Here is a 27,551-nt window from a genome sequence, read left to right as displayed (position 1 = left end):
ACTGTTCTGCGGCTCACTCACTCCTGTGGAGAACGAACACAGGTGCCTGGGGTGCCAGGTGCCCAGCCGGCACTAGGTTCCTCAACAGGGACACTTCACTGTGTGCCTACTCTCCAGGCAGCTCCCTGCCTCCTAGCCCACCCTTTCGTTTTGGTTTGGTTTGGTTTTTGGCTTTGTAAAAGACAGGGTTTCTCTGTGTAGCCGTGTGTGTCCTGGAACTCGCTTCATAGACCAGGCTACAACTCATGTAGGTGGCCTGCCTCTGCCTCCTGAGTGCCCAGTGCTTCCTATCCCCTTAATGGCTGGAAGCCCAGCTCCAAGGTCCAGGGACCTCTTGTTCTTCCTAGCAGGTCTCGGCTGTCAGCTGACTCAACACAGCTCCTACCCTGACCTGCATTGCAAATCTGGGCAAGGGGGTACCCCCCAGGATGAGGATCCCAAAGTGCGAAGTCAACAAGACCTGATGTTCTGCCTGGTAAGCACAGGCGTTCCCCACCCCACACGCTCACTCACCAGGGGAGTCCCAAGAGAATGGAGCTCTCTCCAGGCCGTGTGGAGCAGATTAACCCAACCCTGAGTCCCAGAACTCAAGGTCCGACACCAGAAATCTTCAGCTGTCTTCCTTTATTTATATTTGCAGTATGAAACACAAGCTCTGCACACATACTTGCACACTCACGCCAGCCTGGGGGAAGGAGCTGGGACAAGGCCACTTGGCAGCAGTGCTGGGACCCTCAGGGCATTGGGCACCCAGAATCCCCGGTTCTGGGCCTCTGGGGATGTTGCCAGGGAAGCCCTGCTCCCCAGGGCCAGGGGCCAGATGCCTGGTCGAAGTGCAAGGTCTGAACAAACGCATGGCCATATGGGCCTAATGCCCTCTGTTACACCCCAAGGTGGTCCTGAGTGAAAGGCTGGGTGTAAGCATCTGCACCAGAGCACGGGTCAGCGGCCTCAAACCCCAGCGCCAGTCCCCGCTGGGACAGACGGGGAGGTTGTGCTTCAGAGCTGCTGACCCAGTTATTGTCCTGGCTTCCTTTCTTACTCCTCCTTCAATATATATATATATATATATATAATATATAATATATGTTTCTCTCTCTCTCTTTTTTTTCTCTCTCTCCTTTCTCTCTATGTGACTATCTTTATTCTAGGAGACAAAGCTCCATAGTTTCTCTTCTCAGTGCAAATGGGGGTGGGTGAGGGCATCTCCCTGGCACCAGCCTCCTTTGGAGTCCAGAGGAGAGAATGTAGGATATAATGGGGTAGAGGGCCACCAAAGGACCCATCCTGCCCCACTGGGGGATTCCATGGGAAGGACAGAGGATTTGGCCACCGCTGCCGCTGGGCAGCTACCTGGAAACAGAGGGAGACACTTGTGAGGGTCCAGTGAGCCCCCCCCCATCTTGCCCAACCACCCCCAGGCTGTAGGCACACTCACTGGGAACCCGATGAAACAGGCCCTGCTGGGGTAGAGCCATTGGGCATCTCAAGGGCCTGGGCACTGTTAGGACAGAAAGAAGACCTGGAGGTTATTTCTTGCCCCTCCAGTCTTGCCCATCCACCCAACACCTCCCAGAGAGGCTAACTCACCTCTGGCTTTGGGAAAGCCCCAAAGGTTCTGGGCTCTTCTCCCCCTCCACGGTCTGAGGGGACTGGCGGGCCTCGAAGGCTGGGACAGAGGTAGAGGGGTCTCTGGTTGCACTGTAGGTAAGACAAATTTGACTACTGTTAGATGCTCCCAGGGCTCTGCCTGCCTGAAGACACCATCTCTCCACAAGAGACCTCAGGGGAGGACAGGGCTGGAGAGCAGAGACTTCAGAGCTTTGGGAAAGCCTATGCGCATACAGATGGCAGAGCAGGAGGGGGCTGCAGAGCTGCTGGGGGAGAGCCAGGCCTCCCCAGCTTTCTCTCTGGCAGCTCTCAGGGGCCATCCCCCTGCAGGACATGCTTGTGGTGCCATGCACATTCCTGCTTCTTGTGGTCCCTGATCCTCCTGGAAGCCGATCTCACCTCTGGGGTCACAAGGGCCCTAAGTGCCACTGTCTAAAACATTTAATTATTAAAAGGAATGGAAGCCGGGCAGTGGTGGCGCATGCCTTTAATCCCAGCACTCGGGAGGCAGAGGCAGGCGGATCTCTATGAGTTTGAGGCCAGCCTGGGCTACCAAGTGAGCTCCAAGAAAGGCGCAAAGCTACACAGAGAAACCCTGTCTCGAAAAACCAAAAAAAAAAAAAAAAAAAAAAAAGGAATGGACACAGGGGCATAGTAGCTCGAGGTAGAGCTTGGTGCTGAGGACAACCAGGGACAAGAGCCCAGCATCCACTTCAGCGGGAGTCTGGGCTTCCCCTACCCCACCTCCAGCAAAGAGCTCAGATGGGACACCAATGGTCACCTGTCCAAGGAGCTGGGGGCGGAGCGCATCCCGTGCAGAGTGGCCTGGACATCCGCAACACTAACCAAGGCCTGGCAGGGGGCTGTGGAAGGAGAGATGGGCCACATTTCAGCTGTCACCATCCAGCAAGCTGAGACATGGCCTTGCTGCTGTCCCAGTGCCCTTACGAGAAAGGTATGGCTTGGCTCACCCAAGGGCTCTGCTACTTTGCTGCTATCTGTGACTTCCTGAGGTGCTGAGGGGGGTGTGGGGTCCTGAGACCTAGAAGGTAAGAGAGGAGCTTGAAGGTGTGGCTGTGGTCAACACCCAAGCCTAAGAGAGGACTAGGAGGTGGGAGGACCTCCCAGATGAGACCCGTACCCGCCTGCCCTGCCCTGCTCATCCACACCTGAGCTGTGGGGCATCGTGGGCTGGAGGGCTGGTCAGGATCTGGGTGGAGGATATGTCTGCCTCCTTGGAAACTGAGGGTCCTGTTGGGGCATCCATAGGCACTGGGTCAAAGGTGGCTGTCCAACTTGGGCCTGTGGCAGAGGTAAGAGAACATGGACAGAGGTGAGCTTAAAGCAGGCAGACACTCCATGTCCACCTGAGCCCAAGCCCCCAAACACCTACCAGAAGGCTGAGGGCTGGGGCTGGGCAAGGAGGAAGGGCTGGTCCTTCCAGAGACGGCCTGGCCAGCCCCCTCCTCCTCCTCCTCTTCTTCCTCCTCCTCCTCCTCCTCATCCTCGCTGTCTGTGCTTCCTCCACTCCTGCCTCAGACACCAACTCATTAGGAGACCATATAGGGAGAGCCGACCGACCCACTTCCCCACCCAGCCCAGAGCCAGAGCCGATGGCAACAGAAGACGGTGGGGAACAGAAGCCTCTGCAGAGAGGTACAGGAAACCAGGGGTGTGAAGATGCTGGAGAAGGCTGAGTCACACCCACAAGCAGAGATGAAGCACCAACTCTCAAGTCACCTCTGTCACCAGTGTCACCAAACACACAGGCCTGTCCACCCTCGGGTCATCCCCAGAACACAAGATCTAGAAATGCCAGCAAACACCACTGCCATATCCTGAGAACAGCACCTAGCACCCTTGGCTGTTCTAAAAACAGTCTGAATGCTTATGACACAGGGTGCAGCCATGAAGAGAATCCCAACAGCCTATGCACACGAAGGAGGAAGAGAGGACTAGGGTAACCCAAACTCAAAGAAAACACCACGCCATCCCTCCTATGCAGAGCCTACCTCCTAAAGCACGTATGTACATATGTAAACAGGTGTAATAAAGGTGAGTACAGTGTAACATTTAGAAGAGAGAGCAGCCGGGCAGTGGTGGCGCACGCCTTTAATCCCAGCACTCAGGAGGCAGAGGCAGGTGGATCTCTATGAGTTCGAGACCAGCCTGGTCTACAGAGTAAGATCCAGGACAGGCTCCAAAACTACACAGAGAAACCCTGTCAGGAAAGAAAAAGAGAGAGGAGGGGGGGTTTTTTTTTTTTCAAACTAATGCTAGATCCACTACACTCTGTAAGGTGGCTCTGGGTACACACATAAGGAATCTAAGTCAGCACAGAACAGACACCTGTAGAGTTGTTTATTACAACACTATTTACAATGCCGAGTTATAACATCAGCCTCAGTGTTCATCAACAGAGGACTAGACAAAATGTGATCTACACACAAAAAGAGGTTTGAGTTTTATTTAGCCATAAAGAATGAGATTATGATATCTGCAGGATAACAGAGACCATCCTGTTAAGGGAAATAAGCTAGAGTTTACAAAGACACAAAAAGAGGGCAGGTAGTTAGTTGGGAAGAGGGGAGGGGAAATAAGGAGGGTCAGAAAGGTTAACAACATATACTAAAATGTCATAATAAAAATCTACCATTTTGCACAAGGAATCTATCCAAATGTCTGTGCATGTGCATTCAAGCCAGCAAGATGGCTTAGTAAATAAAGACACCTGCCACCAAGTCTGACTGCCTGAGTTCAATCTCTGGGACCCAAACTGTGGAAGGAGAGAATGACTCCTGCAAGCTGTCTTTTCTCTTACACACTCACACTCACACACACACACACACACACACACACACACACACACACACACACACACACACACACTGCAACCACACCCAGGCACTTGTGCACCCATACAATAATTAATAATAAAAACCCCAGAGTAAAACTCTGGGTTGTGGCACACACATGTATTCCTAGAGTCAGGAGGCTGCCTCAAAACATCCTAGTGACAAGTATTTCAAATATAGGACCCTTCCCCTATACTGTATGACTCTAAAGAGTGGGCACAACGACGACGACGACGACGACGTCATGGGCACTGCTGCCCATGGCAGAGAGGACAGCAGCCATGTGGGCACAGAGGGAGGAGAGGGCGGGTCCTGCTGCTGGCTCTAGATTCAGACTGAGTGATTCCGTCTGGCTGCAAACACTAGGTCTGTACATTTATCTGTATGCATGCTACATATCAATTATAACATTAACACAAACAACCGTTCTTCAGATCCAGTCATGAGGTAACAGCTTAGTGCTGCAGGCCATGCATTGGGAGTGTTCATCTCAGCAAAAGTTCTGACATGAATTAATTTGATCACACTGAGTATCAGACAAAAAAAAAAAAGGAAGAAAAAAAATTATCCATACAAAGCTGATAATCTAATTTGAGAGGGGTTTTATCATCTCTCATTCCAGAAAGGGGAGAAAGGGAAGCTTGTGTGGCACCATCTGAACTCAGGAGCACAGGTAAATAATGGTGCCTTCTTCATTTCGTACCCAACTTAATCTGAACTGAGTTCTACCACTTGTGATTGAAACCACCCAACTAACACACACCACACTGACTTTTCTCACCTCCAGCCTCAGTCCAGCACTTACAAGCCTCTGCCTTTGGTGTGTGTGAGTGCGTAGGTTTAGGCGTACGTGGAGGAAGACTCACCGGACACCGGGGGGCTGGCCTGCATGGGACACCCTCGATGGCTGGCTGCCCTGCCAGGCGCCATATTCTCCATCTGACTCTGCTGAGCCTTGGCCCTCCTCCTCCTCTTCCTCCTCCTCGTCATCGAACTGCTGGATGCGGTCCTTGTAGCATATCTCAAGCAGGTTGGCATTGGGCTGCAGGGCAGGGCAGGAGGATATGCTGTACTGCTTGTGACCCTCTACACCCTCCACCCACTACCACAGGACAGGGAGCACTCACATTCTCATCATCAGCATTTAAGGAGAAGGTGATGTTGGCAGTCTTGTCAAATGGCGCACTGGGGAAGAGAGATGCAGTGAGACATATTCTCACACAGCAACCCTCATTACTGTGCAAGTCACCTCCTGCCTAAGGTTCACAGCGTTCTGAGGTCACAGAAGGAAGTCAACCTAACGGACATATTCTCAGCATAATCACACTAAAGGGAAGTGTCCTCATCTCCTCCCTAAACATAGAAACACAGCTCCTGGGACTGGAGGGGTGGCTCACTGGTCAAAAACACTTGTTGCTCTTGCAGAGGGCCTGGACTCAGTTCCCAGCACCCGTGTGGTGGCTCATGACCATCCATAACTCCAATTCCTGGGGATTCTACGTCCTCGTCTGGATCCCGCAGGCACTGTATGCATGTGGTACACATACACACATGCAGGCAAAACTCATACACACAAGCTTAAAATAAATGTTAAGACAAAACAACAGAGCTCCCTTCGATGCTCAAGACAGGGACTCAGGTGACCTGCCATGCAGGAAGCTCTGCAGGATGGTCTGAATCCTATCTGTCTGTGGAGCAGCCTCAGCGACTCACTTGGCACTCCTAAATCTCATTTCATCATCTGTAAAATCAATGAAACGGAATCTACCTGGAAGCGTGTTTTTAAGGATTTACCTACAACCTAGTTTGTAAAAGCTTACACATCCACCCATGTTTCCTGATAACAACAGCTCTGGCTTTATCAATCTGCTGTTCATAACTACCACGCAACAAAGCCAACAACTGAAAGGCATCAGCACGACACACCCTATTCCGCCACACTCTGGAAGGGGCTCTAACTACACCAGTACCATTTACTGCTACCAGAAATGCAGGGGGACCTGTCGCTTCCTGCCAGGGTTTGTGGCCTTGAGTTTGTGACCATCACCCCCTCTCTTGCAAGGATGCAAGTGCTAGAGGGAAGGGCACGGGGCCGGTGCCACACTCCTGGAAAACAGACGACACTGAGAGCCGACGAGGCAAACTGCTTCAAGACCTTCCCAGCCAGACCCCACCAGAGTCAAGGTACCTACCGGCTGGAGTAGCTGACACATGACCCCTGCCTGACCTTTGATAAGCCTACAGTATGTTCAAATGCTAAACACGGGAACATAACCATTTTTGAAGATTAATAACACACTGCTGCCAGGGCCCCACCACTCCCAACCATGAGGGTGGGATACCAGTAAGAAGACTTAACTGTCTGAACTACCCAGCGGGTGCTGCCGGCAGGGAGCGCCTCACAGTGGGCACATGACAAGCCAGTCAGTGCACAGGCATCTTTGTTCAGCTCTAGCGGACAGCCCCACAGAAATCACATGAAATGAAACCCACACACCGAAGTATCCACATGCTCTCTAAAAGAACCCATCAGCTTCTCCTCCTCCTAGCAGAGCCTGTGACTTTCTGTCTTTTACCCACTTTTTCAAGTTTGTTTTGAGATAGTGTCTGTCTCATGAGCCTACCTAGACTAGCCCTGAACTTACTATAAAGCTGAGGATGACCTTGAACTCCTAAGTCTCCTGCCTCTACTTCCCAAGTACTGTAATTACGAGAATGTGCCACCACATCCGGCTTTTTGCTTTTTCTACTGAGATGCCTTTCTACCCTTACATGGTAAGAACACGATACACAGATGCACATCGTGTACACAGGTTGGGGTTATTTCCCAAGGGGCCATCTCAGGCTCATGAATACTCAGCAGCAATACACTCCACTCTACGAGGGAGTGTCCTTAACTCCCCAAAAGGAGGAGCTGAGGCTCTCAGCAAGTCGAGTGGAGCGGCCCAGCCAATGCTACACTGCACTGCCCCTCAGCAGACTTGGTGTCCCCCAGCAGGACTACAGAACACCTTCCCCGGACACTGCTGACTAGGTACCTTCCCTGCTCTAACCCTGAAGAGCTTCGTTCTCCTTGTGACTTATCTTGGTGGAAAAGCAGGAACAGAGCCTTGTCTCAAAAGTACAACTAGTTACCTAACTCCATCTACCAAGAAACCAGCCCCACTCCCATGAGGATGGAGTCAAGTTTCCACTTGAGCATCTTCCCCAAGGGACCAAATGAAGGCCTCTGACTAAAATAAGGCTAGACACAAAGCAGAGAAGCAGCCAACACAGGATTCCATGGCTGTATCCAAGGGGACACTGAAGCCACAGCAGACTGCTGTCCACCACAATGCTTCCAGAGATGTTCAGCATAAGGACCCTGACAAGGCTCAGTCTGGCTAATTCCCAGGACTTCGTCTCTTTGGGTGCATATAGTTGATAAGCTTGCTCAAAGGGCGGAAGTATTACAAAATGGGAGAACATCCCGGACCACCACAAGCGATGACCCAGATGTCCACTCCACGCTCCCCAAGGCCAGCTCCTCCACCCAACTGCATAGTCTCAGAGTTCGGCCACCTGACAACCAGGTTCTACTTTCCCTAGAAACATCAAGACTTCATCAAGACTGTCTTCTCTCACTCAGGCACCATTCCTACACCGTACACTCTGCTCACCACCCTCACCATGAGGAACCTTCATGTCCCATTCTCAGGACCTTCATCGTGGGAAGGAAGATAACTCCAGAGCCGGGTCTTAGGCCACAGCTGGGCTATGCCCAGAAACAGAGGCTGCTGGCTGCACAAGTAGATGAACATTCAAGAAAAGATGCAAGATATACCCCCTCCTGAGGTCAGGCGGCACTGTGACCACAGGCAGCACAGGGCACATGCGTCACAAGGCAGAGCCCCGTTTTCACACGAGAAACACTTACTTCACACTTTCCTCCTGCTCCCCGAATTCCTCATCATTAAAGCCAAAGTGGTCAATGAAGGCTGAGGTCATGCGTTGCATCTGGAAGTCCATGAAAGCCTACGAGAGTCATGGAGGTCAGGGCTGGAAGGGAGCTGTGCTTCCCGACTCCTCCCCCTGCACAGGCCCAGGTCCACCTGCTGCAGGACAGCCTCCTCAGGGAAGTTGAACTCCTTGAGGCGGTCATCCTCGTCATCACTGGAGGAGTGCAGGTGGTGAGTGTTCACCTGGGGATGGGATGAAGGAGAGTCCTGAGGGCCAGCTCAAGCCCCCAGACGAGGGCAAGGCAAGCAGCTGTAGAAGTAGGGGCATGGGTGAGACAGCAGATCAGGCCTCACCAGATCGACTGTGTTCTTCTTGTTGGTCTCAGCCAGGGGTCCTGACACAAAGGCTTCCCACCGCTGCTGCTGATCTTCTGGCAGCTCTGAGTACAGGAACAGGAGAGTGTGAGGTGGGAGAACCTGAGCTTCCAACACCCACCTCTCCAAGCTGCTTCTCCAGCCAGCCCCAAGCCTCACCCTTTAGTAGCTGCCCCAGTTGTTCAGCATTGGGCCCCTGTTCTGCATTCTGCACCACGGCGTTGGCCACCCGAGTCAGGTGGCCCATATAGCCTTTCCTTGGGCCCCCTCCAGACCTGGTTGAGAGTGGAGATCACAGCTGGGTGACAGGCTGGATGTCAGGGCTACCCAGGCCCCCAACCACCCTCCCACCGCCCTATTTTCCCCACAGGAAGTGGCGAGTACTGACTGCACATGGTCGTTCTCCTCCCAGGACGTCAGGATGCGCTCCACCAGGCGGCAGTGCTGAAGGAGCTGCAGAGAGCAAAGAGGAGTTGGCTTGGGGACAGCTACCCTTGCAGAGCCCACGCAGGGCAGGGGCCTCTCCACAGCAAGCCAACCTCACCAGGCCCCAGGCCTGCAAGCAAGCAGAGGAAGGAAGGGTGGGGACCAGTGTCTGGCTTGCTTTAAAGCCCCGTTTTGATACAGGGTCTCATGTAGCCCAGGCTAGTCTTAAACTCTTTAGGTAGTCAAAGATGACTATAATCTTTGGATCCTCCCAAGTGCATCACCACACCTGCTTTGTTATGTTGTGCTAGGGACCATCCATAACTTCATGCACACTAGGCATGCACTAACCAAATGAGCTACAGCCCAAGCCCTATTTTTTTTCTTTTTTTCTCCCTGAGACGGGATCTCACTATGTAGCCTAAGCTAGACACCTAAGTTGAGATCCTCGTCTCCAGGTCTGGGATGAAGGTGTGGGCCACCGTACCTGAGTTTTTGACTTCTCACATGGAGCGTACACAGGCACCCACCAGGCTCAGCCCCTCACCTGCTCCTAGTGTCCCACTCTCCACTGCCAAGTCACAGCATTCACTGGCCCTCAGTATATACCCATTTCTCCCCAACTGTGTATCCCATACCCGTCCTAGGTCCTGATGCTTCCAAGTGGGAGGCCTCTGGGAAGGTATGTCCTAAGGTACCAGGTCCCCAGAGGGAGGGGAACATGAGCCCCAGCTTACATGTTTCAAGATAGGGTTTGGGACAGGTGTCTCAGAGCTGCTGTCTGGAGGGGGCCCGGAACTCAGCATGGCGCTCACACACACCTCCACTTGAGCATGCAGGAAGTTGTTGAATACGTAGTGGAAGAAGAGGTCCTGAGGGAGTGGGGACAGGGGCTGGTATCTGAAATGTTCTGCCCACATCTCCGCCTCCCTGGCCCCTGATCCTATATCCCTTGTACCAGTAAGGTGTTGGGCACATCCAGCACCAGGAGCTCCTGTGTCAAGGCAGCAGCGTTGGTACTCAGAGCACTGGCCAGGAGCTTGACCACATGTAACCTTGTGTTACCCAGGGGTGGGACCAGGCTGCCCCATGTCATCTGGAGAGGCTCCAGCTACACAGGAACAAGGGATGCTTAGTGCACACAGGGTACTTCTCTTCCACCCCCACTTCCCTCTAGAATCACAACAACCAGTCCCCCACCTTGGGAGGCTCAAGCAGGAGCTGATGGAAGCGGGCAAGCCGGGGACGCAGGGCATGCAAGGCACCCATACTGGATACTGCATTATCCAGGGCCCCCTGGGCCAGGAGCTCCAACTGCCCATCCACGCTGCTAAAGAAGTTGTTCATGGTCACAGAGTCAGACCTGTGGAGAGAGCAGGATGAGGCACAGTGTGCCTCACAGGCCACAAGAACCGGCCAGAGGAACACCACAGTGTTCCTGTGCCCTGAACACCTGGAGTTCTTTGACAGGTCGGACAAGCAGGGCAGAGGTCAGGCCTGGCTGGGGGAGGACCATATATCTGACTACCCACATCTCTGCACAATGGCCACCTCGGCCTTGAGGCTCTGAGGGACTGCAGATGCAGGCAGGGGCACCCTACCTTGGCCTCCTAGGCTCCAGGAGGGTCAGCAGCACTTGGATCCCACTGACAATGACGGACTGGCACTGCTCCCCCTCAAACATGTTACTCAGGAGCTGCTCAATGGTCTCCTGCCTGAGGGAAGGGGAGTCAGGGTAAAGGGCCAAGGGCCAGGACTCCCCAAGGACAGGTCCCTCCCTAGGCCTCAGCACTGGTCTTGCAAACCCACTTCTCCAAGGTGGCCAACAGCTGGTCTGGCTCCGGACTGTCCTGGCCTTGGATCATCTGCTCCCGGCTGAGGCGGATGATGTCACACAGGGACTGGGATGCATTGGAATGTTGCTGGGGAAGTGGAAACAAGGAAGGATGCAGCACAGGCTAACCACCTGCCGCCAGCCCTTTCAGACAGACACTGGGATGCATGCTACAATGAGGAAGCCAGTACCTAAACCTCCAGAACGGAGACACTGATGTGTGCACATGCAGCACTGCTCAACCACATACTCATCAACTGCTAAATGGAAAACAAAGCTTGGTACAGCCACAGCATGCGGTATTTATTATTCCGCCATGAAAAGGAATGAGGACTAACCCATGCCACAAGACCCCCTGCCAAGGAAGTCTCATGTAACCCAAGCTTACCCCAAACTTTCCAGGAAGCAAAGAATGATCTTACACCTGTCCTTCTCCTGCCTCCAGTCCCAGAGAACTGAGATTATAGGTGTGTACCACTATACCTGGTTTATGTGTTTCCCAGGGCTTCATGAATGCTAAGCAAGCTCTACCAACTAAGCCACATCCTCAGCACCCTTACCCATCTTTTAAGGCACAGAGGGGATGTGGAACATAAAAGAGTTTGAAGAGGTCAGCCGGCACTCACATTGTCATCCTTTGATGGGTGGATCTGCTCAATGAGCCGCTGGACAATCTTTTCTTCGTTGAGCCACTGAAGGAAGAGGGTAAGTTCCTAAACCATACGCCAGCCCATCCCACTCCACCACTCCACCTCCTGAGCAGGCCCTCACATTGAAGACATCCTGCCGCAATTGGGGCCGCTCCACGCAAGTAAGCAGACGCAACAGAAGGTCCATGATGGCCGAGGTGCCAATGTGCCGAAGCAACAGGTCCACAAAGTCATCTTTCTTGCGCAGGAAGGACACAAGCTGGGGGCACAAGCTGTGTCACAGCATAGAGTTCTGACACCCACCCCCCACACTCCTCACCCACATGTTGAGTCGGCAGGCACCTGGTCTGTCTTGCGATTGATGAGAATGCCCATGACCTTGCTGAAAAAGCTAGCAAGTAACGGGTTGAGGCTGTCACCACTCTGCAGGAAGCCATAGAGCCGGTTTAGGAGGGACTCATCTGCACCCAGGGCATCGTTGATCTGGGGCACATCAGAGGTCAGGATCTCACAGGCCACACTAGGGTACCTGGGAAGTGAGCGCAGGATAGGTGTGGGTGCGGAGAGAAGGCGAAGGCCCCACCTCATCCCCACATCCAGCCCTGGGCTGCTCAGGGGTCCTGTGTCCAGGAAGGGAATCCAAAAGAGAACTCAAAGTCCCCTTCAATTTCTGTGCCCTCCCCAGGCTTCCTTAACAACCCTGAGGGTGCAGGAGTTGTAGATCAGGGGCTAAGAGCACTTGCTGCTCTTCCAGAGGACTTGGTGTTTGATGCCCAGCACCTGCATGGCAGCTCACAACCAACTGCAGCTATGAGTCCAGTGCCAGGGGATCCGACAGCTTTGTCTGGCTTCCACCAGGACCACTCATCACACACATCTGGTAACACAGATTCACTCCAGCCAAAACACTCATACACATAAAATAAATTTTAAAAATTAGCCAGGTGGTGGTGGTGCACATCTTTAATCCCAGCACTTGGGGAAGGAGAAGCAGGAGGATCTCTGTGAGTTTGAGGCCAACCTGGTCTACAGAGCGAGTTCCAGGACAGCCAAGGCTACCCAAAGAAACAAAAAATTACAACAGCCAGGCAAGATGTCACACACCTTTTATCCCAGCATTTGGAAGGCATAGGTGGATCTCTGTGAGTTCAAGGGCAGCCTGGTCTACATAATGAGGTCCAGGACAGACAGGGCTACATAGAGAAACTCTGTCTCAAAAAACAGAGAGCGCTAGAGAGATGACTCAAGCGGTTAAGAGCACTGTTGACTCTTCCAGAGGTCTTCAATTCAATTTCCAGCAACTATATAGTGGCTCACAACCATCTACAGTGGGATCTGATGCCCTCTATTGGCAGTAAGTTATACATGCAGACAGAGCACTATATATACAAAATCTTTTTTAAAAAGTAAAATAAAGAAAACTGAAATTAAAAACACAACAAATATCTAGTGGGAACCCATTGTGGTGGTACATGCCTTTAATCCCAGTACTCAACAGGCAGTGAGCAGGCAGACCTCTATGAGTTCAAGGCCAGGCTGGTCTACATAATGAGTACCGGGACAGCCAGAGCTACATAGAGAGACATTGTCTCAAAACAAACAAAAACCCACTGGGGCTCCCTCCACCACAAAGTGACATCTGAATTGACCTTAATCCTAAAACTCCTGCATTTCCTGACCCCTCCCCCACTAACTCCCATCTCTTCTAATGCCATATCCAGTACCACATGCTGCTCCAGCTCACATGCTGCTCCAGCTCACATGCTGCTCCAGCTCAGGCCCTCTCCTTACCACCCTAGCCCTGGCATCCTTTTCTAACCTCCAACCCTTGCTCCTCTTCTCAGACACATTTAGGTACTTGACATTCCAAGAGCTTCACTGCTCCGGTGCCACCCAGGGCCCCGTGACACTACAACTGCTCCAAGTATAGCCCCAAACTGTGGGGACCTCTGCCAAGAGCCCCCACCATCTAGAAAACCGACTCCTTGGTTTAGGGCAGGGACACCCAGAGCCAGCAGGGATGCCTCACCATCAGTCAGCTCTCTATGCTGAGTCTAGATCACAGCCCACTAGATGCAGGTTTAATGAGGGTGGATGGGCAGAGGGAAGAGCAAAGGAGAAGATGCCCAGTGGAATGAGCTGGCAAATGACAGACACCAGGAAGCAAGGGACACCCTACTGTTATAGACTCTGTCCCTCAGAAGTGCTATCAGAGGCAGCAAGACCAAAGAGGCCACAGCTCTACGGCTGGCACTGCCTTGCAGCCCACACTACAAGGGGGGAAATGAGCCAGGCGGCAGTGGTGGCACATGCCTTTAACCCCAGCACTCGGGAGGCAGAGGCAGGCGGATCTCTGTGAGTTCGAGGCCAGCCTGGTCTACCAAGTGAGTTCCAGGACAGGCTCCAAAGCTACACAGAGAAACCCTGTCTTGGGGGGAAAAAAAAGAGGGAAACGAAGCAGCAGCTCTCACTGTCATCTGTCTGGCTCAAGGTTCCCAGGATGGGAAGACAGAAGAAGGCAGAGGCCAGCAGAGTGAACAGGATGAACACAGGAGGCAGAGATGTAAGACCAGGGAAGGGAGGGCAGCAGCAAGATGGCACACAACTGCTGGGGCCTGTCTGCTGGGTCCGGCCTCACCAGCTGGTCACCGCTGCACCTTATGGACTCCCTCTCCCCTACAGAGCTCTTCACGCCACACACTTGGGGCCAGGTACCAAGAATGGGTCAGACAGATGGAGACACTGCACTCTCAAGCTCAAAATCCAAAAGAGAAATTAGTAATCAAAGAGTCTCGGATGAAAAGCCAGCAGTCTAGAGCCAGGGACTGGGTGTACAGCACAGGAGCCCCACAGGTCGCCTCACACCAGTGTCTGCATCATGAATGCAGGGGGCCAAAGTCAATCCTGGCAGGATCTTGCTATCTGGATCAAAGGAAAGACACCTTTTCTCAGGTTTAAATCAATCAGAAGCTATGCTGAGAAAAGCCAAGTCACAACCAAGTCAAAAGGAGAGAGACCAGTAGCGTGAGTTAAGAAGGATGGAGCGTGTTACGAAGGAACAGAAGGAATCTGTGTGGTGATGAAGTGCATAGGATGGTGCGGTGGTTCAGACACAGGTGATGATGCAGGTGACTAAGCCTGAACATACGCAGAAGAGTACAAGCCAAGCCAGGAAGCCTCCTTTCAACAAGGACTCGGCAGGTACCAGGCATGCTATGTCCACGTCACTATCCCAGTGTGAAACCCTACAGAGTCAGGCAAAATATCACAGTTGGGAAAGCAGCAACCTATACCTGGGATCACTCAACTACTTCTTACAGCTGTGTTCAAGCCTACATCACCCTGACAAAAATCTTCATCAGTTGAAAACAAAGAGAAGGAGACTAGAGAGAAGGCCAGCAGTTAAGCATTTTTAAGACTTTCAAAGGGGTTGGTGGCGTCACACATCTTTAATCCCAGCCATCGGGAGGCAGAGGCAGGCAGATCCCTGGGACTTGTTGAGCCAGTAAGCTGACTTGGTCAGCTTCTGATTCCGCAGATCCTGTCTCAAAAATAAGTGGAGGAGGTGAGCTGGCTCAGCAGGCAAAGGCCAAGCCTGAAAACCTAAGTTCAACCACCAGAACTCACATGGTCAAAGGAGAGCCTGGAGAGACTGACTCTGCATTTGTCCCTGAACACACACACACACACACACACACACACACACATACACACACACACACAACACACACACATACAACCATGGTGGATACATTGTATCTCAGCACTTGGAAGGGAGCAGGAAGATCAGGAATTCAAAGTGATCCTCAACACAGCAAGTTCAAAGTCAGTCTGGGCTACATGGGACCCTATCTCAAAAACAACAAAATGAAGACAAGAACAAACAAGAAAAAAGGTTAACAATGAAATGAAAGCAGGGAGACCTGGCTCCCTGTCGAGGTTTGAAGTGTGAATGGGACTTATCCCAAAGCCCATACTCAGCATGTCTAGAGAGTCTTATCATACAGAACTTTTAAAAGAACTGGACCATGGAGGGTATTCACTGGGTGAGCTGCGATCCTGTAAAGAGCCTGACCCTCCCTGCCTCACCTCCTCAACCCCAGAGCTCAGTTACTGAGTACAGGGAGAGTGAAGGACTGACTCACTTGTAGCGTAGCCGCTCCTCACCACTGGCCGGGGGCTCCTGGGTGACCCAAGCCACCATGGCCTGCAGGTGGGATGGCTGCAGCAGGAAGTCCAGGAGCTTCCGGTTGACAACCTTGCACTCCTGCAGCACGTCCTCCTCGTCCAGAAGCTCCGGCAGGCTCAGGTCCTCCTTCTCCAGCAGTGTGTCCAGGTGAGAGCTTGTGTGCAGGTCAAACTTCCAAAACATGGCGCCCTGCAAGCATGGGCATAATCCACTTGTCACACACACCTGCCGACCTCTGACGGACAAGGCGCAGCCACAGTGACCAAGCACACACACCCCTTCCAGCCCCAGAGCAGACTCTACACGGGTCTGCCCTGCACAGGAGCTCCACAGGTACAGCACATGTGCTCAGCACTGTGACCAGCACCCCATCCTGCCAGGGAACCCAGAGCCCACCACCTCAGCCTCCAGACTGCCTCCCTGCAGTATAAGAAGTCACTTTCATTTTCAGCTTGAGGCCTGATGAAGTCCTCAGTGTGGACCATCCAGAGCCTGCAAGGAAAAGCTAAACGGCCTGCAGTGACCTTGGCCCATCCCATGAGCCTGTATCCACTGTCCTGTATCTGAGCAAGGATATCATCTCAACTTCTGGCTTCAGATTCACTTTATTTGCTGAACAAATCCAATGCTCTCATGACCTCTAGTGCACAGCTGCTGCCCATCCCAGCAGATCACCCAAGGCTGCCTGGTGAGGTGTGGGGTGGTGGCAGCCGGGAGAGAGGAAGTATGCTCATCTGGAGGCTGTGGCCGTTGCCTGGACACCACACACACAAACACAGCCCAACTAGACTCTCGTCACCCCACGCCCAGGCCTGGGACAGGGAAGAAGAAGAAAACTTGGGGTCCGGGCTCCTAGAACAGGACAGTAACTAAGCAGGGCCCAAAGAAACCCATGATGATAAAGAGTTCGGCAGGAGAATAGCGTAGCTATCAAGCCCTGACTCCAATAACTAGCTGAGACCAGAATACCCTGGGTACTAACCAGCTGGCAGCACTGCCCTGAGCCCCTGACCTGCACTAATGCCTTGCTCCTCTCAAGACAACAACGAAGTTCCAGCCTGTGCTACCAGCTACTTACTCAACAACATGCACTGGGTACACAGATCCAACAAGCCACAGCATCGCATCACACAGGACGGAAAGAACTGAATCCCAGGAAGTTATGAGGCCTCCCAGGGACAGCATCTGTGGGATTCTTGCTACAGTTAAGGCCTGACCACAACTTCTGCTCTTCACTTGTCTCCTGCTGGCTTGTCAACCACCCGAGGGAGAGGCCACTGCTGCCCCAGGCACGCTGGATAAAATAACACAGAACAGCTCCAGCCAGGAGTGCCCACAGCTTGGCACACAGACACCAGACGCTCTCTGCCTAACTGATCTCCTCTTGCACAGACCTCATTATTTCCCAAGAGACACTGATTGGCAACCCGAGTCCAGTCCTAGGGAGAAGAGCTCCTCCACTACAGGCGGCCAGTGAGAGCTTTCTGAAGAGACATCGGAGCCCCATGGACTCCAGATGCTGCTCTCCAGCACTGCTTGGAACCTACCTACCTACCTACCCCAGCCTTCTCCATGCTGCATTCCTCCCTCGCCCTGGACACACTGCATTCCGTTCTGTTCCCAAACACGCTGAGCCTTGGTCTCCCTCAGCGGGCTGTCCCAGTGCTGGCTTCTTCTCATTCTTCAGGGTCTCTTATTAAGCATTCTCCTTGCACAGGGGCTTTCCCAGCCTTGGTCCACTTGCTCTGACCTCTATAGAGCTCACTTACTGCTATCCAGAAAGAAGATTATCACACAATAACAAGCCCTTGTAGCTACCTGTCCTGACAATAAAGACTGCAGGGGATGGGCTGGAGAGATGGCTCAGCGTTTAAGAGCACTGGCTGCTCTTGCAGAGGTCCTGAGTTCAATTCCCAGCAACCACATGGTGGCTCACAACCATCTGTAGTGAGATCTGCGCCCTCTTCTGGCCTGCAGGTATACATGCAGGCAGAACATTGTATACATGATTGATAAATAAATAAATAAATAAATAAATAAATAAATAAATAAATCTTTAAAAAAAAAGAAAAAAAAGACTGCAGAGGCTGAAGACCACTCAGTGGTTTGGAGTACTTGCTCTTCCAGAGGACTCGGGTTCAATTCGCAGCACCCATATGGCAGCTCACAACTGTCTGTAACTCCAGTTCCTGGGGACCCAATGCCCTCTTCTGGCCTCCACAGGGACTAGGCACACATGTAGTGCACAGACATAAATAAAGACCAAACACTCATATACATAAAACTTAAAAATCTAAAAAATACAAAATAAATAAAAAAAAATTTAGACTATTCTTCCAAAGTCTTCCTATGTTACAAGAGTACACGGGATACTGCCTGACACAGAACCTTACCCTTTAGTTGTAAATGCTCACAAATATTAACTGAAAAGACATATTTCATGTTGCCAAACCATGCTGTCACAAGGTTTCAGCCCCTGAGGCAGGAGACTGCCAGTCTGAAATTCATAAAGTAAAATCACTACCACCCCTTGGCTCCATTCCATCAAGGCCAAAGGGAGGAAGTCCAGGAGAAGGAGGTACAAGGTCACTCAAGGCAGGTTGGGAAGGGACAGGCTAGTCCCAGGGTCAATGCAGGTGCTGCGAGTGTTATCCTAGATGTGGGGTGACGGTGAAGGAACTCCTCCTTCATAAGAAACACGTGTTGTGCAGACCTTTCCTACTTCCTCACTAAGGGCAACTCACAGGCCAACCAAGCACTTGTCACAGAAAACATTCACTGCACAGGGGACTCACCAGCCCGGAAGAACACTCGCGGGGGGGGGGGGGGGGGGGCAGACAGGTCTCCTGATCTGCGCATACCTAGGACTAGAATAATCTCAAGGGGTAACCGCCACATTAATCATGACTGCTGATTTCCGGCTGAAGACCACGTGGTGGGAAGCAACAAGAAGTTCACCTCCATGAACGTGGAGCCTCTCTCCACAGGAGGCCGTTTCACATGGCAGTGAGGGATTCTATGAAGCGTCCAGAACAGACAAACATCCACAGTGACTGAAGAGAGATTACGAGTTTTAAGGAACTAGAGGAACTGGAATTGCTTAAGGGGACAGTTTCCTTTTGAGGTGATTTTTTTTTTTTTTTTTTTTTTTTTTTGTTCTTAACATTTTAAAACTCAGCCAGGCACAATGGTGCATTCTTGTAATCTGAGCACTTGAGAGGCTGAGGCAGGAGGATCTAGATGTTTAAAATCAATTTTGACTACATAATGAGTTCAGTACCAGCCCCCATCTTCAAAAAAAAAAAAAAAAAAAAAGTTAAAAAACTATGAGAAAAAAAAATAGCATGAAATAAAAATGATTGTGCCGATGGTTATACAAAGTTATGGATGTACTCAGAACCACTGACTTGTACTCTTTACATGGAAAAACTGGGCGGCAAATAAATAATAAATATGTCAACAAAACCATTGATGCAGAAACAAAACCTGCCCAGGGCCACTATATTGAGGCCAGACCACAGCCAACAAAGTACCTGCTGGCCTGAAGGAGGGAAGCTCACCAAAGCTGTGCCTGGAGAGCTCAGACCACCCTTTCCTCACCCCTCACTACCGACACCCTTGAGATAAGAAAGCCCACTCTGTCAAGTCTGTGTGGTGAGAAGATGGCAGATGCTTAAGGAGCCTCAGTGGTGCAGAGGCACGTTGAGATGGGCCGTTATGGCCTCTACACCCGGTAGGCAGTCCTAGCTACACTCTGGGCAGGAGGCTTACACTGTGCCCACCTAGGCCTGCAGCACAACCCTCACTGGGGACTGCCTATCTTACAGCTAGGAGTCAACGCCTGGGCCAGGCCTGGTTGGAGAAGGGTCACCAAGCAGACCAGTCAACAAGTTCACAGAACAGAGAAAGGATATGCACTGTGAGAGTTGATAGGGAGCCCAGAGGATCCCAGAGGATAGACAGAGGGCCAGGTGGACTCTTAGAAACACCCAATTGAGAAGCACGGAAGAGTCTCACTGAATGTAGTGATGAAGGCTTTTTTCAGGGTGGCCAGCAGAATTCCATGCAGAGGGTGGTGGGCAGATTCATGAGCATGTGCTAGCGACACACTTCCCTACTAATACAGTGGGGCTTAGGGCTGGTGAGATGGCCAACAGGAAAACGCACTTTGCTGCCGCCAAAACTACCAATCGGAGTTCAATCCCTGGCTCCCACGTGTGGAAGGACAGAACTGATTCTTGCAAGTGTCCTCAGACTTCTACACACACACACAGTGGTAAAAGTGTGTGTACATGCACACTCGCACACACAAAATAAATGTGGTGAAGTGGAGCTGTTTGGAGAACACAAAAAAAAAAAAAACCTTCTCCACAGTCCGAGACAGGTCAGGAGCAAGGCCAAGCCATCATCTGTGGTTATCGCCAGGACCGAGTCTTTCAGAATGTTGTCTTCACACCAAGACAAAAGGGAAAGAATCATTGTCAGTTCCATTTGACAACAGAATCTATTTAGAAAAGGGGTCCAAGGAAGAGAACCACACAGCTACCAAGAGACAGATCAGAATCCATACGACATGCTACAGTCTTTTGACAGAAACTCACTTCTAAGATGCCTGGTTAGAGGGTACGGTTAGTTCACAACCCCTCAAAATCCCCATCTCTACTCCAACCTTACCACCTGTCCCAGTGAAGAGGTTGGGATTCTCTCCCCACGCTGGCTTCCCAGAGAACGGGGTAGGGGGCCACTGGAACAAGTCTAGAGGTAATGGTCAGTATGGGGTTCATGCGGAAGGGATGCAGGTGGAAGGCAGGTCCTGATGCAGTAGGGCAAACAAACCCTTCCACAGGCTGCCCTGAGACCATGCTCAGACACTTTCAAGCAGGAGAAGGGAGAGACCGTCACTACACCAGGGGGACAGTGCTCAAACAGAAAAGCAGGGGCTCCCAGCAGTTGCCCGTGACTTAGGCACTTTCTTCAGATCATTCAGATCCTCAGCACCACACACCCTGCCACCCCCACCCTGTGTAACTTTCAGCAACTTCATGAAAACGGAAGTGACAACCACTGGTTTTAGAGACGGTTTGAAAACCAAGACTGGCTGCTAACGGAAGGAAGGGAAATTATAAATGAGAAAGGAAGCCATTAGAAACGAAAGCTGCTCTGCCTCTCCTCCATGAGCTCCAACATGAGCAGCTCTGGCTTCTTGTTTGTTGTGCTGTTCTACGGTCTAGGACGCTAGCTGTCCCCCTCAGGAGTCTGCCAGTCACCGCACCTGCTCCTCCCTGGCGCAGACGAGACCTGAGGGTGGTCCCCGCCTGTCCCCACTGCTGCTGCAGCCACCGCTGTAGCTCTAACACTGTCTACCAGGAAACCCACGGGCAGGTTCTTGATCTGCCGATTCTTCCATACTTGCCCTAACTACCCCCAACCCCTCCAGCTTGGGAGACAAGGGCAGAGAACCCTTTGGGAGGGCTTTCAGAAGAGCTGCCCAGAGGTTCCAGAATCAGGACAGACCCCCAGGCCAGCTGGCTGTTCTAGGAGGAAAGGAAACTGTGCTACCAGCAGCAGACCTGCTAGCTCCTTAAAAGGCTGGGTGGATCATGCCTCTATTTTTTAATGCCACAGCCAGCTCCTGGCCAAATCTGGAAAAGGGGTTTGGGACACTTAATACCAGGGATAAGGAGACAATAACAGCAACCTAACCACCTCTGGGCAGGCTCTGCAAGGTGGCCTTCAGAGCACACCATCACCCTGGCAAAACAAGCACGGGGGCAACCGTTTAGAGAGGGAGCCACTGCAGAAAGGCCTGGCCACGTGCAACAATGAGCTGGGACTTTCCCATGGCTTAGGAAAGCCTGAGGGGTAGAAGACGGAGAACCACCATGGGCATGGGCCTACCCCTCAGATCCTAGAACCACCCAGAGGAAACAGAAACTCTGACCCAACCCCATAGGAGGTGTGATTAGAAAACAGAATGTAAGGATACTCGGCTAAGGACTGGGGAGAAGACTAGAAGGTTTATACTCAGCACTCATCCACTGGAGTGGCCCACAGGTTTAAAGGGGAAACGGAACAGCCTACTGAAGAGATGTGCAATAGCCCCTAGAAACACAGAGGGGAAACCAGGACTGATGGGCCAGGACTTGGGAAGTTGAGAAAAGCCTGGGCTATAAAGCAAGATCCTATCTCAAAATTAAACTAAACTAAACTTTGAAAGACCTAAGTTCAAATCTCCATGTGTTTGTCCAGACTGGCCTCAAACTCCCAAGCTCAACTGATCCTCCTGCCTCAGATTCCTAAGAAGCTAAGATTATAAGAACATACCACTACACCTGACCAGGGTTGGAATTTTCTCTCTCCAAAATGAAAGCCAAGGACCTAATTCCACTGAGTCTGTTTCCTCTTCTGAGAAATATCTTACAGTGAGGTTACTGTAAGGCAGCCCTTCCTGGAGAAGAGTTCATAAAACTGATGTGCAAAGAAAAAGTCCTGGTCAGTCATGGGTGTGCCTCCCCCCAGCCAGTACTGGGCACCAACTCTAAGCACCCAGGCCGCTCAGCTCTCTCTTGCAGCAAGTCTAACGGCAGAAGCACTCAGCAGCTGAGCCAGACTGACTGCTCTCAGGATGGGGGCTGTACCCTCTACCTGCCCTGCGAGCTCTGGGTCTGACTACCTCCTCCTGAGACTTTCAGGCCTCTACACTGACACCACTTCCTCCAAAAATCCACCCCCCATCAAGCCGCCATTCAAAGCATCCCTTTAGTCACTCTATGAGCGCATATATGCCTCAGCTGTGAGGAAAAGACAGCTATGTCCAGGCACCTGACACTCTCTAGAGATGTCACCTAGGATCTAACATACTGCCAGATACAAAACCAAAGTGCTTGTTGGCGGTTGGGGATGTAGTTCATCTGCCAAGGTGTTTGTCTAGCATGCACACGGCACTGAGTTAGAATTCCAACAGTGGACCACCACCGCCATCCTAATATTAGGGAAGTAGAGACAGGAGGATAGAAATAAGTCACCCTTGGCTACATAGTGAGTTTGAGACCAGGTGGATCTACACAAGACTCTGGTTCAAAATAAAAAGTAAAAGTACTTATTGGATTAATGGAAACTGAAGCCAGAGAGAAGAAAGTGATCTCTGAAGGTCACTTGGCCAGAGATCCCAAAGTAGGGGGAAAAAAAAAGGATGAGGTTGCTTTCCTTCAATGGAATAAAAGAGGCCACATGACCCAACAAAAGCAAACAACCAAAGAGGATGGATATAAAGGAAAATACTCAACAGCTCACATCACATAGAAGCACAAAGTACACAAGATGTTTAAGCAATAAAGCAGGGTAGCAGTGTTCCCCTGCTCCCTCCCCCATTCACACCACGCATTTGGGACTGGACAGTTATTTGCCCTGTATATCAGAAGACAAGTGAGAGCATTCCTGGGTGGGATACACATACCTCCTCCTATCTCCTGTAGTCGACAACCAGAGGTCTCCAAACAGTGCCAAATGTCCCCTAAAGGACACATCATACCTACTGAGAACTACGAAGACATGGAAATCTAAGAGCTCCCGATGCGGTGCGCTTGCTGTGCCTTACCCTCTGACAGGCACCTGCAAACCCTGCACTCAATCCCCAAACCACCCCACACAGAGAGCCCTCCTGCTGGCCCACTTACACAAAACAAACAGGTACAGAATGCCTGTATAGCTTCTCCAAGAACAAACCACTTGGAAAGGCAAGAGCCAGGACTCGAACCTAGATCTAACTCACAAAAGATCCTGCTCTAAATAATTCCCCATTATCCCAATCCCAAAACTAGAGGACTAGAGTCACTGAACTTGGGGAAATGATCGAATTAGGCAAAGGCTACCAGAAAATAAACAACAAAAAACCCCACAGGAGAAGCCACTTTAAACAGCACAAGACAACTCCAAGTGTATGTGGCAGAACATGGCAAGTGCTCCCATGTAAACTGTCCACATTAGGTATTCAAAATGCACACATTAGAGTGTACTGTTGAAGCAACCCAGCCCCTGCAACGTTGGCTTTGGTGCTGACAGGACCTTGCCTTTAAGATGGAAGCAACCCGTTACAGTTTTACAACCGTCAACCCATACCACACCTGACATACAATTCAGCTTCCTTTCCAGAAACATCTTGCCTTCCAGGGAGGTGTTAACGGTAGCACGCCCTCAGTAAAGTTGCCTCTGTATATTAAGAGTGATCAAGAAGACCCTAACCACCTTGGCCTAGTAACATAAACATGTAACCTCAGCTACTTGGAAGACTGAGACAGGAGGATTGTCGAGTCGATATCCCACTGGCTCTGCAGACCGAGTTCAGGGCAAGTCTAAATAACGTAGTAAGATACTGTCTCACAACTTAAAAGTCATAGGGGAGGGAGGCTTAGGCTGGACTGCTGCTCAGAGGTAAGAGTCGTTTGCCAGCAGCAGGAAACCTTGGGTTTGAGCCCCAGTACCACCACTGAAGGGGGGAAAAAGAGGAGACCTCGAACAGGTCAGCGAAGGCCCTGGACACACGTCCCAGCCAAGGCATTCTGCCCTTTACCCTCTCGACATGTCACCCCGCGTCACCCCACGGACTCCTGACTCCTTCAGTGCTCCCACCTTCACATATTTGCACGTGCTGTTTCCTCCACCTGGAAAGCCCTTCTTCCCACTCTGGATCTGTCAACTCCGCCTCGGCCTTCCTCGAGAGAAAAGCCACCCATCCCCACCCATCGGGCCGGTCGCACCAGTCAGTCCCTCCCACTCTGCGGCCACAGCACCCTGGGTTACCACCATCACAACACACAGTCATTGTGACTGCCCAACTCTGCCTGTGGCTCCCCGGGCAGACACAGTGCCAGGACCTCCTGCTCACCACCCCCTCCCGGACCCAGCCCCAAGCCACCAGGGCCTGCCCTCAACAGGCCTCACTCCGCTCACACTAGTGCCCACGAATGCACCCAAGAACAGTGCCTGCCAAGGGCCTCCTCGCCACGGGGCGCTAGGGACAGCCAGGGACAGGACGGGCCCCGGCCACGGTGAAGGGAAAACCTGCTCGATCTTGCCTTCCCGAGCCCAGGCCATGCTGATGAGAATGAAAAGGGGCGACCCGGGAGACGAGAAGGCGGGAGGCAGAAAAGAGGAAGGCGCTCGGGAGGAGGGAGACGACGACGGGGCAGTGGGCCCGAGGAGTCCCAGGGGAGCTGAGTCAGAAGGCTAGGTGGAGGGGACGCAGATCCCCGCGGGGAGAAATGGGGGTGGTGGGCTGCACGCAGGGAGAAGAGGGGAGGGCGGCAAGGACGGAGAGTCCCCGAGACTCAGCGGGGACCCTCGGGGGGGGCGCGGAAGGTGGGGTGGGGACGATGACAGCGAGGCAGACACGGGCCCGGCGACAGGAAATAGACTTGACGACACTGACAAGTGGCTGGGAGCCTCGGGGAGGCTACTAAGCGACCCGGGGGGCTGCTCCGGGGGACGGGGAGGCAAGAACTCGGACGGCGTGAGAGGGCGGCCGCGGTGCTCACCTGCGCGGAGGGGGCGGCGGCTCCTCGCACTCGGGGCTCATCGGGGCGCCCCCGCCGCCCCGCCGCCGGCGGCTCCGGCCCTGCCGAGGGGCCGGCTATGAGGGGCGGGGGCGGCGCCGGGGGTGGGGAGGGTGGGGAGGTGGGGAGGGGTGGGGGGCCCCCGCGCAGGCGCCTGGGCCGGAGCTCGCGCGGAGCCGCGCAAGCGCCCTCCGGTCACAGGGAATCCCCCTGCCTCACCGCCGAGCGTCGACGAGTTCGGGGCGTCGCGACAAAGTCGGCGCGCTCGTTCCACGGCAGAGCTCGGCGGCCGACGCGAGGCCTGCGCAGGCGCCTCCGAGGGAGCAGGGGCGACGAGGGGAGTCGCCGCGGGTTACACACGCACACACACACACGCACGCACACACAGACACACGCGCGCCGGCGGGACGGGGTGGGGAAAGGCCTCCGCAGCCCCGGCGGCTGCAGCGCGACCCCGAGAGCCGGCGCCCGTCTCCTCCACCTCGGCGTCCCCTGAAGCGGCTGGGTCTCCCCGGCCCAGCAGCCAGCCGTCCAGCTCAGGGCCTCCAACGCACAGCTAGCTCCGCCACCGTCCCACAATGCCCCGAGCGCGGGAGGACCCGAGGAGACAGGCCCCGCCCTCTCGCGGCCGCTCTCCGTGCGCAGGTGCGCCAAGGGGGCCGCTCGGTCCGCCCGGCGCGTGCGCGTGCGCCCTGGAGCCTGGCGCCCAGGCCCCGCCCACTCCGGAACGCCGCCGCCGCCGCCGCCTGTGCCCGCCGTTGCCAACGTTCTGCTTCCTGAATCAACCCGGGGGGGGGGGGGGGGGAGACTGCGCAGGCGCCGCTGCACCCAGAACCCCGTTTTCTATGACTATTCGGTTTCAGCGTCTTTCGCCCTGACAGCTACCTTCGGAAATCCATTTGTGGTTCCGTCTCCGCCAATCATGCTTCTGCCTTGCCGCTGGTGTCCACTCCCGGAGATCCCATTCCCACTTTTCGTCCCCGCCCGAAGCCGGCTGCTTTTGTTCAGCCGGGCTGGTCGCGGACGCCTTCGCCTGGCTGATCTCAGTCCCCACTTAGGCAGGTGCCCAAGCGACGTCTACTGCTGCCAGCGGCTGCACAGAGCTTTCTCTTGTCACAACCGGGAGCAAGCCCTTACGCCGGGACTCCGTCACTTAAGGGCCTTTGCTAGCGCGGAGCCTCGGTTTACCCCAACTTTCATGCCCTCTTTCGTGCCCATTGTAGAGGTCAGCTGTTAAGGACTAGAAAGCAGCAGATTGGCACTTTATATTTCGGGGAAGTTATATTTCGGGGAAGTTGAGTCCTGTCCTGTTTGTGTGTATTCTGTCTTTCGGGGAACCTAGTGTTGTTGTTGTTGTTGTTTTTCCACCGCTTAATTCTCAAATGGCTTTAATGGATTAAAGCCTGTCAGTAATTTTTTTTTTTTTGTCTCTTCTGGGCTGTGTTATTTCTAACTTGTTTGCTGCTGGTAGTGTTCGTTTGATCCTTGTACCAGCTAGCTAGTTCTGTGTAACAGACCGTCACCTGCACATAAGAAAATTAACACTAGTTCTGTTCCCCATGTCTCCTTTTCCGTCTGGGACCCTAGCCCATAGGACAGTGTTGCCCATATTCAGAGTGGTTCTCCTCTCCCAATTGAACCTTTCTGGAAACAGTCCTATAGACATTCTGGAGACGTGTTTCCATGGTGAATCTAAATCAGCGACTTGACAGTGAAGATGAGCCTTCACCTAAAACCTCTGGGGATGTTGAGTTGGCTCCATGGGTCAAGGTGCTTGTTGCGCAAGCCTCATGACCTGACATTTGATTCCCAATACCCACATGGTAGAAGGGGGTCCCAACATGTTCTCTGACCTCCACCTGAAGGCCATGTCCCCTCCCTTCACGATAAATAAACATGTGTGTGTGTGTGTGTGTGTGTGTGTACGCACATTTTGAAAAGGACAGATGGTCCCAGCACAACGAAGGCGGGAAGATAAAAGGAGACAGCAGTTCTTATGATCAGAGCAACACTTTTATTATCCCTTTAGTGACCTCCCCCCCCCCCCAGTCTTCTAAGCTTATGGAAGCCCCTCCTGCCTTCCATAAGAACCTTCCAAAAAACAAAAGGAGAGAATACAGGG

The 27,551-nt window shown here is 52.7% G+C and overlaps 2 protein-coding genes across 5 annotated transcripts; one reads left to right on the top strand and one right to left on the bottom strand.

The window, feature by feature from the left end:
- Window positions 1-607: 607 nt before the first annotated feature.
- Window positions 608-26,468, bottom strand: Ppp6r1 (protein phosphatase 6 regulatory subunit 1). Of its 4 annotated transcripts, none has more exons than XM_037202139.1 (24): window positions 26,315-26,467; window positions 15,835-16,067; window positions 12,032-12,218; window positions 11,811-11,948; window positions 11,666-11,731; window positions 11,015-11,127; window positions 10,807-10,920; window positions 10,406-10,568; window positions 10,164-10,316; window positions 9,943-10,077; window positions 9,168-9,232; window positions 8,939-9,054; window positions 8,759-8,844; window positions 8,558-8,647; window positions 8,383-8,480; window positions 5,594-5,651; window positions 5,333-5,508; window positions 3,005-3,141; window positions 2,781-2,913; window positions 2,583-2,653; window positions 2,393-2,474; window positions 1,591-1,701; window positions 1,439-1,501; window positions 608-1,353 (listed from the first exon to the last, which is right to left on the bottom strand). In XM_037202139.1, the coding sequence occupies exons 1-24, from the start codon at window positions 26,351-26,353 to the stop codon at window positions 1,350-1,352; spliced, it is 2,631 nt and encodes an 876-aa protein (XP_037058034.1). In that variant the 5' UTR covers window positions 26,354-26,467; the 3' UTR covers window positions 608-1,349. The 4 variants fall into 4 exon arrangements, with proteins under 4 accessions (XP_037058034.1, XP_028718140.1, XP_037058035.1 ...); XM_028862307.1 differs by lacking the exon at window positions 26,315-26,467 and adding an exon at window positions 25,412-26,025; XM_037202140.1 differs by lacking the exon at window positions 26,315-26,467 and adding an exon at window positions 24,507-24,593.
- On the top strand, window positions 15,984-25,255 carry LOC119087302 (vegetative cell wall protein gp1-like). Its single transcript, XM_037202142.1, has 2 exons — window positions 15,984-16,066; window positions 24,506-25,255. The coding sequence occupies exons 1-2, from the start codon at window positions 16,060-16,062 to the stop codon at window positions 25,105-25,107; spliced, it is 609 nt and encodes a 202-aa protein (XP_037058037.1). The 5' UTR covers window positions 15,984-16,059; the 3' UTR covers window positions 25,108-25,255.
- Window positions 26,469-27,551: the final 1,083 nt, after the last annotated feature.

The sequence above is a fragment of the Peromyscus leucopus genome, chromosome 1 (genome assembly GCF_004664715.2).
Source record: "Peromyscus leucopus breed LL Stock chromosome 1, UCI_PerLeu_2.1, whole genome shotgun sequence".
NCBI classification, from domain to species: domain Eukaryota; kingdom Metazoa; phylum Chordata; class Mammalia; order Rodentia; family Cricetidae; genus Peromyscus; species Peromyscus leucopus.
This window is presented reverse-complemented; position numbering and strand designations above follow the sequence as displayed.